This window comes from Eleginops maclovinus, chromosome 19 (genome assembly GCF_036324505.1).
Source record: "Eleginops maclovinus isolate JMC-PN-2008 ecotype Puerto Natales chromosome 19, JC_Emac_rtc_rv5, whole genome shotgun sequence".
In the NCBI taxonomy this organism is placed as follows: domain Eukaryota; kingdom Metazoa; phylum Chordata; class Actinopteri; order Perciformes; family Eleginopidae; genus Eleginops; species Eleginops maclovinus.
This window is the reverse complement of record NC_086367.1, coordinates 19,014,279-19,027,144: the sequence shown is the minus strand read 5'-3', so window position 1 is coordinate 19,027,144 and position 12,866 is coordinate 19,014,279. Positions and strand designations below refer to the sequence as shown.

General features: G+C 41.6%; 1 protein-coding gene across 2 annotated transcripts; it reads right to left on the bottom strand.

Moving 5' to 3' along the window:
* Positions 1-382: 382 nt before the first annotated feature.
* Positions 383-12,866, bottom strand: tmem229b (transmembrane protein 229B). Of its 2 annotated transcripts, XM_063909294.1 has the most exons (3): positions 12,787-12,866; positions 12,565-12,702; positions 383-3,299 (listed from the first exon to the last, which is right to left on the bottom strand). In XM_063909294.1, the coding sequence occupies exon 3, from the start codon at positions 3,245-3,247 to the stop codon at positions 2,702-2,704; it is 546 nt and encodes a 181-aa protein (XP_063765364.1). In that variant the 5' UTR covers positions 3,248-3,299; positions 12,565-12,702; positions 12,787-12,866; the 3' UTR covers positions 383-2,701. The 2 variants fall into 2 exon arrangements, with proteins under 2 accessions (XP_063765364.1, XP_063765363.1); XM_063909293.1 differs by having other exon boundaries at positions 12,565-12,793.

Genomic DNA, 12,866 nt, shown 5'->3' with positions numbered 1-12,866 from the left:
TAGACTAGGATTTTTGGGATCAAATTTGAGGTAGGCCTACTTACAGTACTTAAATTGAGTATTTCCATTTTCTGCCTCATTGTACTTCTACTCCACAACATCAAATGGGAATATCGTACTCTGTTCAGTGTAAACCATGTGTTTCCAAATGTGTTGATTCTGAATGTTTAAGTGTATTAGCGTGGTTGTCTACCAATCGAAAGGTTATGGCTTCGCTGCCAGCCCCTGCTGTCACAAGTTGCAAAACGCATTATTGGATGAGCAAGAAAATGAATGATCAGAAGAATAGCTGAGCAAATCAATAGACCTATGTTTATGACAGACAGACAACAGACAGACAGTCAGACAGACAGACAGACAGACAGACAGACAGACAGACAGACAGACAGACAGACAGACAGACAGAACAAATTGTGAGCATTATTTGTTTGTGTTTTGATAATACCAGTTTGGAGGAAGAATTGGACACATAGCTTTAAGGTAAAAATACCAGAACAGAAGTTTATAACGGTACATGCACATCCACTATAAGCAGGAATACATAAATACAGTACAAGTAGATAGAGATTTTAGCTGCATATCAGTCAGTCATCAAAATGTAGTTTATTAGATTTTTTAAGAGAAAAGTGAAGGGCCTGCAGCTAAGAAATCATAGCTGGGTCAGAACCCTTTATTGCTTTTAGGCCTTTTGATAAATGTATGACAAACAAAATCATATACATATATAAATAATAATAACACAACTATACAATGAAATCCTTTTTTTTTTTAACCTATTAAGGATACTTCACACAGCTGCCTTTTCGAGTGTCCACAGGGTGGCAGCACTTTGTCACGTGTTTACAGCCTCCTGCCACGCACCCTCTGGACTTGCAGGGGAGACAGTGAGGGGGGAAAACGTTGCATGCCACTGCAGCCACAACCCTCCATCCACTTAAGCCACCATCCAGCCACGTCCAGTTGTGTTGTGGAGGCGAGGATTCGGGGAAAAGCTGAATTTGAATTATGTAACTATTGTCTACACTAAATGTTAGGCTTGACTCAGTAATATAAATAGTGAATAAGCAAACACATTTCAAATGAATGTGTAATTTCAATCCCTTGGTATCTTGGATGCCATGTGAAAAGAGTTTAGTACCCGTTTTACTTTATTTGTTTGACTTTAAAGTCAAAAATCCAGTTACAGTTGATCTAGGGTTGCTTTTATAATCTTATGTTTATAATCTCTGTGTGGTTGAGTTTATTTGGAGCATTCAGAGTACTTTCATCATATCATGGATAAACCGTTGCATTTGTGGGTTGTCGTTTCAGGTAAAATATCACAAAGTTCCTTGCTCACCAAGGAAACCAAATTGATTGAGAGTCACAGATCATTATGTTACAAATACATGAGCAGCAAATTAGAATATATGCAAAAAAAAGAGGGTTTTCTTCAATTAATTAAGTAAAAAAGAAAAAACCACACGGCTGCATATTTCCTCACACACATGTCTTTCACCCAACTAACTATTATATAATAATATTAAAAAGAATGGGGGTAGTAAACAACACTTTGAGGGGGAAAACTTGTGAATGGGACATTTGTTCTTAAATTGGAAAAACTAAAATCTAGCAACCGTGAAAAATTGTCTTAGTGTGTCACTCAAAATGTACTATTGCTACTTCATCAATGGGCAAACGCTTTTGTTAAAGGTGGCAGCCAGCATGAGAAAAAAACAACACAATTGTTTCACAGAATGACAATTGGACATCCAGACATGAAAACCTTTTCTTTGGTGCTTTATGCTGCTGCTCATGACTCATAATCATTTCAAATAAAATAAAAAACGCCCCTGCTATTATGGCGAATGGACTGCATCATTTTAGTGCCTAGAAATACCTCACATTAGCCTAAACACACACCCATTCATACTGCCATGCAGGGTCGTGATGCTGCTCACCGGGAACAGTTTGGGTTTCAGTGCCTTGTTCGAGGAGATTCCAACATGCTTTCAAGACATAAACAACCAGGAACTGATCTGTGGTCAACCGGCTCTACTTCCCACACACACACACAGCAGACTGAGGTACAGTATGACATTCTAAAAATGTATATTATATTGGAAGACAACTTTTTTCATGCATTTTCTCCCCAGGCATTGTCGATATTCACTAAAACATTCTTCATGACACTCTAGGGTTTGTTCTTATAGAGCTTTATGTAGCTACATTACTACAGTACTTTGAATAATACTAAAGGTACAATATGTTCATTTTAAAAAGAACGTGTTACAGCCGTAGCTACTTTTTATTAGGATACTATGCAGCAAGCGTTCTGCTTTCAGACTGATATGCCCTAGAAAGACAAAAGTATTGTTCTTGAATGTGTTCCCTCGCCGGATGATAACTCTAATCTTTGCAACAGTGTTTTTTTTATTTAGAGGTTCTTTGCAGTCTGTGGGACAGGAGATATTGAAAGTGTGTAATCTGGGTCATTTAAGACCTTGATCTCCTTAAGGTCACCCCCACATGGAAATATGTGTGTGGGTTATGGGATGCAGCAGCAGCATGTCCTTGTAGACAGCAGAGAGAATGAGGAGTTAGTTTGTTGTATTTCTGTTCTGATACACCTCTGCACACCAGCCCAGAGTACACAGCAGTGTGTGTGTCTGCACCCCTCACAGTTAATGGGCGAGGCGATCAGATTCTGTAAGTCCTTCATTCACTCTCCTTTAAAGTGCCCATTAGCGTCATTTTCCGTCCCTCTGCTCCTCCTCCCTCCACCTCCACCTGACCAGCCGTCCTCGGGCCCCTGGTGGAATCGCAGCCGCAGTGTTTTGCGGATGACAAAGCGCTCCACTATGAAGGAGGCACAGAACCAGGGCACGGCATACTCGGCCGTGATCAGTCCCTTGAAGTTGTAGCGAAACTCGGAGTAGTCCCAGGGGCAGGCGTTGAACTGTCGCAGCAGCAGCCCCGTGCCAAACTCCCACATGTACGTCCATAAGGTGTAGATGATGCAGCGCAGCAGCACAGGGCAGCGGCCGCGCAGCTGCAGGTACATCTGCTCCACGATGAGGATGCAGGTGCCGTAAATGAAGAGCGCCCACACGCTGGTCACACCCGGGAATTTCCAGTTGCAGTTGACCACAAACTCCCAGGCGGCGGTGAACATGACCTCGCAGAAGTAGCCGTGGATGGCGTAGAGGTACCAGCGGGACAGAGCTGTGAGAGGGACGGGAGTCTCGGGGGTCGCCACGGTCACCATCCTTACTCTTGCTTTCACACAGATGTTCTATCTGTTATAACACGTGGCAGGTCTGAGGAGAAAGGAGCAAAAGAAAGGTTCTTAGAAAGGGACACAATATGTCATCCAATTTCATTTTAGGGGAGACATTGCAGGCGAATAGTGTCAGCATTTCAACAAGGGAAACCATCACAAAACTTTCCCAATGTATTATTTATATTAAGACCATTCCTTTTTGTATTACAAATCTTCTCAATTGTTCAAATACGCAAATTTGGCATTTTCTTCTGGTGAATTTAGATGCAAAATAGACACAAAGTAATTAAAATAAAGGTAAATGTTTGATCTTTTTTCCCACTAATCTGTTAAAATTTGAAGAAAAATGACCCCAATTTTAAAAATTGCCTTCAATTTCTTAATGCAATCTATTTTGGGTATTTTTTCTGTTATACAAATGTTATGTTTTTACATTAGGTAATGTCCTCTCTATAAAGTATTTTTCAAGAAACGATGTACTATGTAATCGAGTGTCATTTCATCTCATTCACATCCCTCTCTCAGTCAGAGCTGTATTAAGTTACTGCTGCTGCTTCACATTAAAGCCTTTCAATGGAAACACATTAGGGTGACTTTTACTTAGAACGAGAATAAGTCATCTTTGTAATTGCTAACCATGTTTGTTCATCAAAAATGCATCCAACAACTAGACCCCTGTATTTACAGTATGACAGCAGTTTAGTTGAGCGTAGAAAAGCTGCACATCTCCAACTCCGCAACTAGTAACAAAATCCCTTTGCGTGTTGTTGTGTGGAAAACAACTTATGCCGGGACAGAATGAGATCATCACGGTTGAGATAACGAGGAACAAAGCATATTATTGACCTGTATTAAATATGTTTTATGGGTTGCACAGAAAACGGATACTACATTTGCTTTCCTGTAGAAGTACTTGCCTAAAGATTGTTTGCTGTAGAATTAACCCCCACAAATTGAAATGTTAACAGTGTGTTACCAAAGTTGAACTCAGGACAAGGCAGTAAGCCCTGATTGACATCACAAAGATGAAATTGGAGACGGCGGGGCTTCAGAGGACTTCACCTCTACGGCCTTGGCTCTCCTGATGCTATTTACTGACTGACTGAGGGGGTCTCTTATGTAAGGTATAGCTTTATCATCTGACTGCCTACATCATGTGCTCTTTTTCCGAATCCCGCAGCTTGACGCACACAGGCTTTGGTATCTGGTGTCAGGAGGCCCACGCAAGGTTGGATCCTTCATCTAACTGTATTTATCACGCCTCATGTCTAATAAAAAACACTGGAGGCAAACAGCATCATGCCGAGGAGTTCAAAGACCACATGGTTGAGAGTGTATATATTCTACTATACAATGCCTCCAGAGGAAACTGTGTCATAACAGCAACCATTATACAATGGATCATAAACGCTCTGTAAAACACAAAGCTGAGAGAGAGGTTAGGAGTACAAAAGCGTGTTTGAAGTACAAAAGCTGATTTTTTGGGGGGGGATCTTTTTGTCTTCAAAGAACTGCTGGGGCGCAGAGTGGGCCCATGGGGATTAGAACATTTCTCCCAAAACAAGGAACAAGGGTTTCATGTGAGGATCTGTGCCATAGTGATGGCCCAGCTGACCTCAGTAAACCCTCACACCATATTTCTACTGCCGGCATGGGAAACGCTCCCTCCCATCTATCAAAGAACGCTCAGGTCAAACAGTGTTTTGCAGAATATTTTGAGCACAATGCTTTACTCTTTTGAGAGAACTACAAGCAGTAAAATAGGTTCACTACATCAGAACATCTAAGATGAGTGGCCAGTCAACGTAAAGCATGCTAAACTGTTCCCTTTGACTTGCTGTGAACCTCACATTAGTATCGATGAAGATCTTTAAAGCCACAGTTCACTGTTTTAAGAAATGCACTTATTCCCTTTTATGTTGATTTAAATGAGAAGATTGATACCTGTTAGCTTAGCCTGGCATGTAGACTGTAACAGCACCTGTTAAACTCACTATATAATATGCTTACACACATAATACAGTGGGGAGAACAAGTATTTGATACACTGCTGATTTTGCAGGTTTTCCCACTTACAAAGCATGTATTTGATCACCTACCAACCAGTAAGAATTCCAGCTCTCACAGACCTGTTAGTTTTTCTTTAAGAAGCCCTCCTGTTCTCCACTCATTACCTGTATTAACTGCACCTGTTTGAACTCGTTACCTGTATAGAAGATACCTGTCCACACACTCAATCAAACAGACTCCAACCTCTCCACAATGGCCAAGACTAGAGAGCTGTGTAAGGACATGAGGGATACAATTGTAAACCTGCACAAGGCTGGGATGGGCTACAGGACAATAGGCAAGCACCTTGGTGAGAAGCCAACAACTGTTGGTGCAATTATTAGAAAATGGAAGAAGTTCAAGATGACGGTCAATCTCCCTCGGTCTGGGGCTCCATGCAAGATCTCACCTCGTGGGGCATCAATGATCATGAGGAAGGCGAGGGATCAGCCCAGAACTACACGGCAGGACCTGGTCAATGACCTGAAGAGAGCTGGGACCACAGTCTCAAAGAAAACCATTAGTAACACACTACGCCGTCATGGATTCAAATCCTGCAGCGCACGCAAGGTCCCCCTGCTCAAGCCAGCGCATATCCTGGCCCGTCTGAAGTTTGCCAGTGACTATCTGGATGATCCAGAGGAGGAATGGGAGAAGGTCATGTGGTCTGATGAGACAAAAATAGAGCTTTTTGGTCTAAACTCCACTCGCCGTGTTTGGAGGAAGAACAAGGATGAGTACAACCCCAAGAACACCATCCCAACCGTGAAGCATGGAGGTGGAAACATCATTATTTGGGAATGCTTTTCTGCAAAGGGGACAGGACGACTGCACCGCATTGAGGGGAGGCTGGATGGGGCCATGTATCGCGAGATCTTGGCCAACAACCTCCTTCCCTCAGTAAGAGCATTGGAGATGGGTCGTGGCTGGGTCTTCCAGCATGACAACGACCCAAAACACACAGCCAGGGCATCTAAGGAGTGGCTCCGTAAGAAGCATCTCAAGGTCCTGGAGTGGCCTAGCCAGTCTCCACCCAATTGAAAATCTTTGCAGGGAGCTGAAAGTCCGTATTGCCCAGCGACAGCCCCAAAACCTGAATGATCTGGAGAAGATCTGTATGGAGGAGTGGGTCAAAATCCCTGCTGCAGTGTGTGCAAACCTGGTCAAGAACTACAGGAAACGTCTGCTCTCTGTAATTGCAAACAAAGGTTTCTGTACCAAATATGAAGTTCTGTTTTTCTGATGTATCAAATACTTATGTCATGCAATAAAATGCAAATTAATTATTTAAAAATCAGACAATGTGATTTTCTGGATTTTTTCTGACTTTAGATTCCTTCTCTCACAGTTGAAGAGTACCTATGATGCAAATTACAGACTTTTACATACTTTGTAAGTGGGAAAACCTGCCAAATCGGCAGTGTATCAAATACTTGTTCTCCCACTATGTTTAACCAGCTCAATACAGGGACAAAAACACTTCAAAGTTTTGGCTCAGAAGTACCATTTCGTTTTTTGTGCGGAAAAATTGAATACACAAGATTAGATGTGTTAATTTTTGAGATTTAGAGGTGTGTGTTTTGTATGCTTTCAAGAATGTCAATCTTTTCATGTTTGGTCTTCTCTTTGGTATTCTCGCACTGCAAGAATTGACAAAGTGCCGTTTTTTTTTAAAAAAATGTTGAATAAACATGAATCCTGTCCAGAAAGCATCTTGTCTTTGTATCAGAGTCATCCTGATGTAATATGATAAACCTCTCCCGGTCTTTATACACTGCCCTTTACATTAGCAACACAACCGGTCCGATTACATTAGAAATCCCTCACATTGTTTACTGTGCAAAGGGTATGCACAGTAAACAGGAAGTGAGCGTGTTGTAACAGAGCATGCAAAGGGATTTCACCTTTAATGAAGTGAAACCAGTGTTCATCTTCTCTGCTTCTGATATGAATAAGATTTGAAACGTGATTTTAAAACTCAGTGACAAAAAAAGATATATCAATTTAAAAACTCTAATTCTGTGTTCTGATAGGTTGCTTTAACTTTACTGCTTAATTGAATGTTTACGTGGATAAGATACAACAAAAATTCCTCAGACTCAAAGTGGTGTTGCTGTGATTACTTGGTCTGTGTCTTAAACCCGAAGCCCCCACCCTACTCCCACTTGCCCTTTCTGTGTGAACTGAGGCACATCTATCGAGCTGTTGTCTCAGCATGACACAGTTCACACACTGGGTGCAGTTTGATACTGTTGTTGGTGTTGCAGCTGTTTTAGTATATCGCCCAGCACCCCCCAGCTCTTATGTATTGACCGGCAAGGATCCTGGCAGCTTTTTCTGCGGCGACCAGCCTCGCCACCGCATTGTATTGAACCTCGCTACGGGACATCGCAGCGGGGGGGCCATAAGAGTGGTGAATTTGGCAGAGCTGCTTTGTAAACCTCACGTTAACCACGGGGAGACACGATAGAGGCAGGGTGAACTGAGGGGGAGGAGCAGGGTTGTCTGAGGGAAGACACCAACTGAGTGTGTTTGTTAAATGGCACATAAAGAGTAAGATTCAGATAAAGGTAAGAGGTGTAAGAACTAAGGTTGGAAATAAGGCTGACCCGTCTGTCAGTTAGACAAACACAAGCATAGAGAAAACACACCATGTGAGTCCGCCAAGGTCAAATTAAAAAACAAACAGAAACAAAGCGGTGCCTCTACTGTGCCGCCGGCAAGCTGACAGCTGTGAACTCTGACTCTGTGATTAAATCACCCATAACCCATTTCTGACCTCACATGCGCCATAATCCCTGTTCATGTACTGTAGCTCTCCGGCTCTGGCTGTGGCACAGATCCAAGGCCAATGCAGGCTTTTGGAAGGTCGCTGTGGGACGCTGCGGCGTATAGTAACCAGCGACCAAGGTGACATAACCACTGCTTCGTCAGCTTTGATTAGAAAACAAAACAGCCGCTGCCCGTTCAGTTACATCTGTCTGGGCTATTTTTATGTTGTGTACCTTATTTTCCTGACAAACAAGCCAGGACACGGATGAGCAGAAGCTGATAGCTGAAACCATGTTTCTGTGGTTGAAAATATGAGATGATTTATACGTTTGTTGGCGGACAGATGACTGAACACCAAGAAATCTGCTAATATATTTATTGTTTTAGTGATTCTGAAGGAAAAATGCTAAATATTTGTGCATTCTAGCCTCGGGAATTGGCTTTTTTCTTTTGTATCTACAAATCAGTTATTCCAAAAATGAGCTTCCAAGCAGCACTACTAACCTGAAAGCCTAGTGCTGCACAGACAGGTTTATGGCTTCCTGAGTCACCACAAATTGATCCTGATTGAATTTGCTTCCTTTGGGTGCGTGAGGAGCAATTGATTTAGTGATTGAGGAGAAGTGAGTGTAAGGTGAGGGGGAGGGAAGAAGGTTAGGGGGAGGGGGACTTTCAGAGGCAGCACAAAATAAACTGATGCCGATCAATCGCAGCAGACGGGTCAATAAGCAGAGTAACAGCCACCTGGCTCTTATCTTAAATAGAATCACGTCTCCTTCTCCATCTGAAGGAAATACAATTTTAAGGTTAGGGCAAAAAGCCTGACCTCACAGAGACGGGACACAATAACTGTTTAAATATCTGCACTTTTGCCAAGTCTAAAATCTAATTTGTCTCGTCTCCTAACTGAACCTGCCCATTATCTCTGCCTCTCAAATGTTCCTGCTTTCCTGTTTGTATCACATTATCTGAATATCTCTGGGTTTTGAGCTGATAAATAAGATATTTAAAAGACATCATGTTGGACTTTCGATAAACTGGAATTTACCCGTATCATTATTATTTGACATTATCTAGACCAAACGATTCATTGAGAAAATAATCAGCAGATTACTCAACATGAAAATAAGGGTTAATTGTACAATTTGCTCAATAAAATAGCAGTTACAGGTCTTCAAAATGGTTATTTGGTCAGATGGTATAATGCCATCTTGCAACAACTTCAGTGTTAGGTGATTTTAAATATACGTGTGATAGACAAAAGGAGTTCATAATAAAGTATTTATTCCATTTCCGAGCACCCAGCCCTTGCAGGGTTTCAAAAGAGCACACTACGCCCCCATCCTGAATCCAGACTCTCGCCCTGAGACACATAAAGTATCTGAGTGTCACAAACAAGAACAACTCCTGATAGAGCTGGAGAGACGCCGTGAGGGCTGAGACTAAAAGCCTGCACACAGCACATCCAACACACAGAGCCCCATTTGACTTTACAGGAGGCATCCCTCTAGAGTGCATACCCCACTGAAACTCATAACACTTTGGCCACTAACATTGTATACAAGATGTGGGAGTTTTTCATATTACTTGATGACCTTTAAAAAGAGATGGCACATTGCTAATCCTACATATAACATATCAGACTTTATATTTAGTGTTGTTAAAAACAGGCAAACTGCAACACCACTGGGTAAAAAACCCATATATACATATACAACTATCATACTCGATTAGATAACTAAGTATAAAATGATTTATTTGAGTTTAACATGTAAGTATCTTTTTATATTTTCTCTCAGGACAGAAAAATGAAAACGAAAATAACATAAATAGCATGTGACTTGGTTGGCTGGTGTATCAATAAAGAGGATGAAAAACGAATCAAATACAAAGAAAACTCCAGTATGGTTTCACAGGGGAACTCAGTATCATCCAATATACTCCTGGCTATTACAGGTGCTGGGATGGAGAAGAAAAAGAACTGGTTAACCTCAAACTAAAGCAGATTTAACATAAAAATGTGCTGCGTGTTGAAGCTGTTCAAAAGAGACGTGCATTTCTGATGAAGCATCACTTTCTGCTGATGCTGCAACAAAGTCCCTCTGTCACTGCAACCTTCACATCGCACACACTGAGGGAACAGAGAGATGTCCGTATGTTGTCTTATCTACGAGAGCAGGTGCACATGATGGCGCAATCAACTCTGACTTTTAATCTATCTGAGTTATCTAAGCTGCTTGGGTGGGGAGGTATTGTGTTGTTCCTTTCTTCTCTGTCATTTTCTGTCTTTCTGCCTGCTTTTTTTACAAGCCTGTTTATCACCCACAAGTACTCACAAAATTACCTTTAAAGAGAATGACCTTTACAGTCTCAAACCTTCTCGGAAAGTCTCTTCTCTTTCCCTCACGCTCTTTTACTCCGTGACCCACTCATTACAGCTCTTGAGCTCTTTCCAGTTTAATGAAAGACCCTAAGACATGGGAGCTAAGCCCTCTGTCGCTAATAGCACGCGGGTCATGCCCCATAGATTACAAAATCTTGGAGCAGCTACAGAGAAAGCATGAGATTTACTGACATGGTCATCATAGTGCAGCGGAGAGTAATGCCTCTAATGGAGGGATGCATGTGATCGTTAATCTGGTATCACACACAAAGGCTTTATAATCAATGTTTTCAGTGCATAATTTATACAGTATGCTGTGTAAAGATTCAGGAAACAAATCTTTGGAAAACAAAAGGTTTGTAAATAGCATAATGGTGTGTTTGTGTGTACCTAAAAGGTGCAGAAGAAAGGAGAAAAATCTAATTGTATCACACACAAAAAGATCTTTAAAGCCAGACGGTTAGTGGATGTTGAAGTCCAATATAGTAAAATCTACATTTCTGAATCAGAGTTAGGTTTATTGTCTAGTAGGTTTTTTCTGGAATACGCATTGGTGTTTTGTTGCATACAATAATTTAAAAAAGACGTTTTAAGAGGAATTAAATACAGAAAATACAAGAAAAGCACTGGAAAAAGTCAAATACAGGATAGAAATGATGATCAAAGTGAAAAGAATAGAATTACTATGACTAATATTTAGATTACGAGTTTTGTGTAGGATGTGCAATGTGGGTGATAAAATGTTATTTGGTTATGGCAGAAATGTGAACAATATGTACTTAGAATAACAATTTCTCAGTTTTAATTGAACTTTTCAGTCCTCTTTTGAAGAAAGTTAATATCAGCCTGTTTCCAAATTACATCGGACATATATTCAGCATTTCCATACTTCCAAATTGGAATTATCAGCTGGACCGTTTTGGATTAGAATCTCTCCTCTGCTTCGACCATGAACTTTTATGTGCCTTTAACTTGCTGTGCAAAAAGGCTTTCCCAACACACCTTATAAGGTCTGTGACAATGAGAAGCAGGAACTGAAAAACATGCATGAGTGCATTAGGACAGGCATACGTAATACTACAGTAACTCAGACCAAGTGTCCACACAGCTGAGGTGGGCTGAATGTTTTGTTTTTTTAAACCAGTGCCTCTGTCATAGGGATTCATCTGGGATTCTTCGATGTTAACGCTGGAGCTTAGGTTATAAATAGGTCAAACATGTCGATACAGTGAGTGTAAAGCTGAGGGGGAATATAGGCCTAAAGCAGCAGCAGCAGCAGCAGCAGCAGGGATTATCTCACACCAAGTGAAAGTGAACTGCAGGCCTTATATGGGATAAATCAATGAAGGATTTCAAAATCCAACCCCCACCCACATATAGCACCATTTGTTTTAACATTCATAAATGTGAGCAAGAAAGGAAATCATCATGGGAATAAACCGGCTCTGTAAATAAGACTGCAGACGGTTGTAATTACACTGGATGGCCAAAGTCATCATATTTTGTCCCTGGAAACTAGGGGCCAGTGCGCATGCTCGGCTGCTGGGACTCCGCTGCAGCATCACACTCCTTCCCACTGAGCAGTGCGGTTCGATTATCCACTAAAAAACATTCAAAACAGCCCTCTGAAATGTGACCAAAGGTTATCTAAAACAGGTGTTTCTTTAAAAGGCATCAGTTAACATATACAAACACAAGTACACACACCCAGGTTATTGCTTGCGTCCTCTTAGTGAGCTTATTTCGCCTGTCCCATCCATATTTGAACAGGTGTAACAGCCCAACTGTGCATGGAAAACACACCGAATGAAGAGATATGCATCCCGTTTTTAAAAACTACATCCAAATATTAGCAATGCATTCATTGTGTTAGTTTTGGTTACAGTTAAAAAATGCTTTTAAAGCCGCCAACTTGCAAACAAACCCTCATTAAGGATAACCGAACAATATTTCCTATACAGATCAAATGAGAACACATTTGATCACTTTAAAAGCTACACCAACATATCAAAATCATTCAAAGCCATGATAACATGTTGGCTTCACGTCGGCTCTGCAGACGGACATGAGTCATCTTCAGTGCAGGTTATTTTTTTACCTTTGAGTTGTACGGTGTCTCCCTCAGAATTCAAGCCGGCGGATCATACACATCCACCGGGGGAGATAGTCCAAGATGTCGCGGTGTTGGTCTGCAGCTCGTCTGGTGTCCCCGACTTTTCCTTCCTTCACCGTGTCTCTGCTGTCCGGTGGAAATTGACACATTTTACTTCACTGCAGCAGCACCAGCAGCAGCAGCACATGCTCAGACAGACTCACGCACTTCTTGCATCTTTCGTTAACCCTTTCCTCCCGCAGCTCAGCCTGCAGCCCTGCACTCACTGGAGGTCCCCTCTGTCTGTC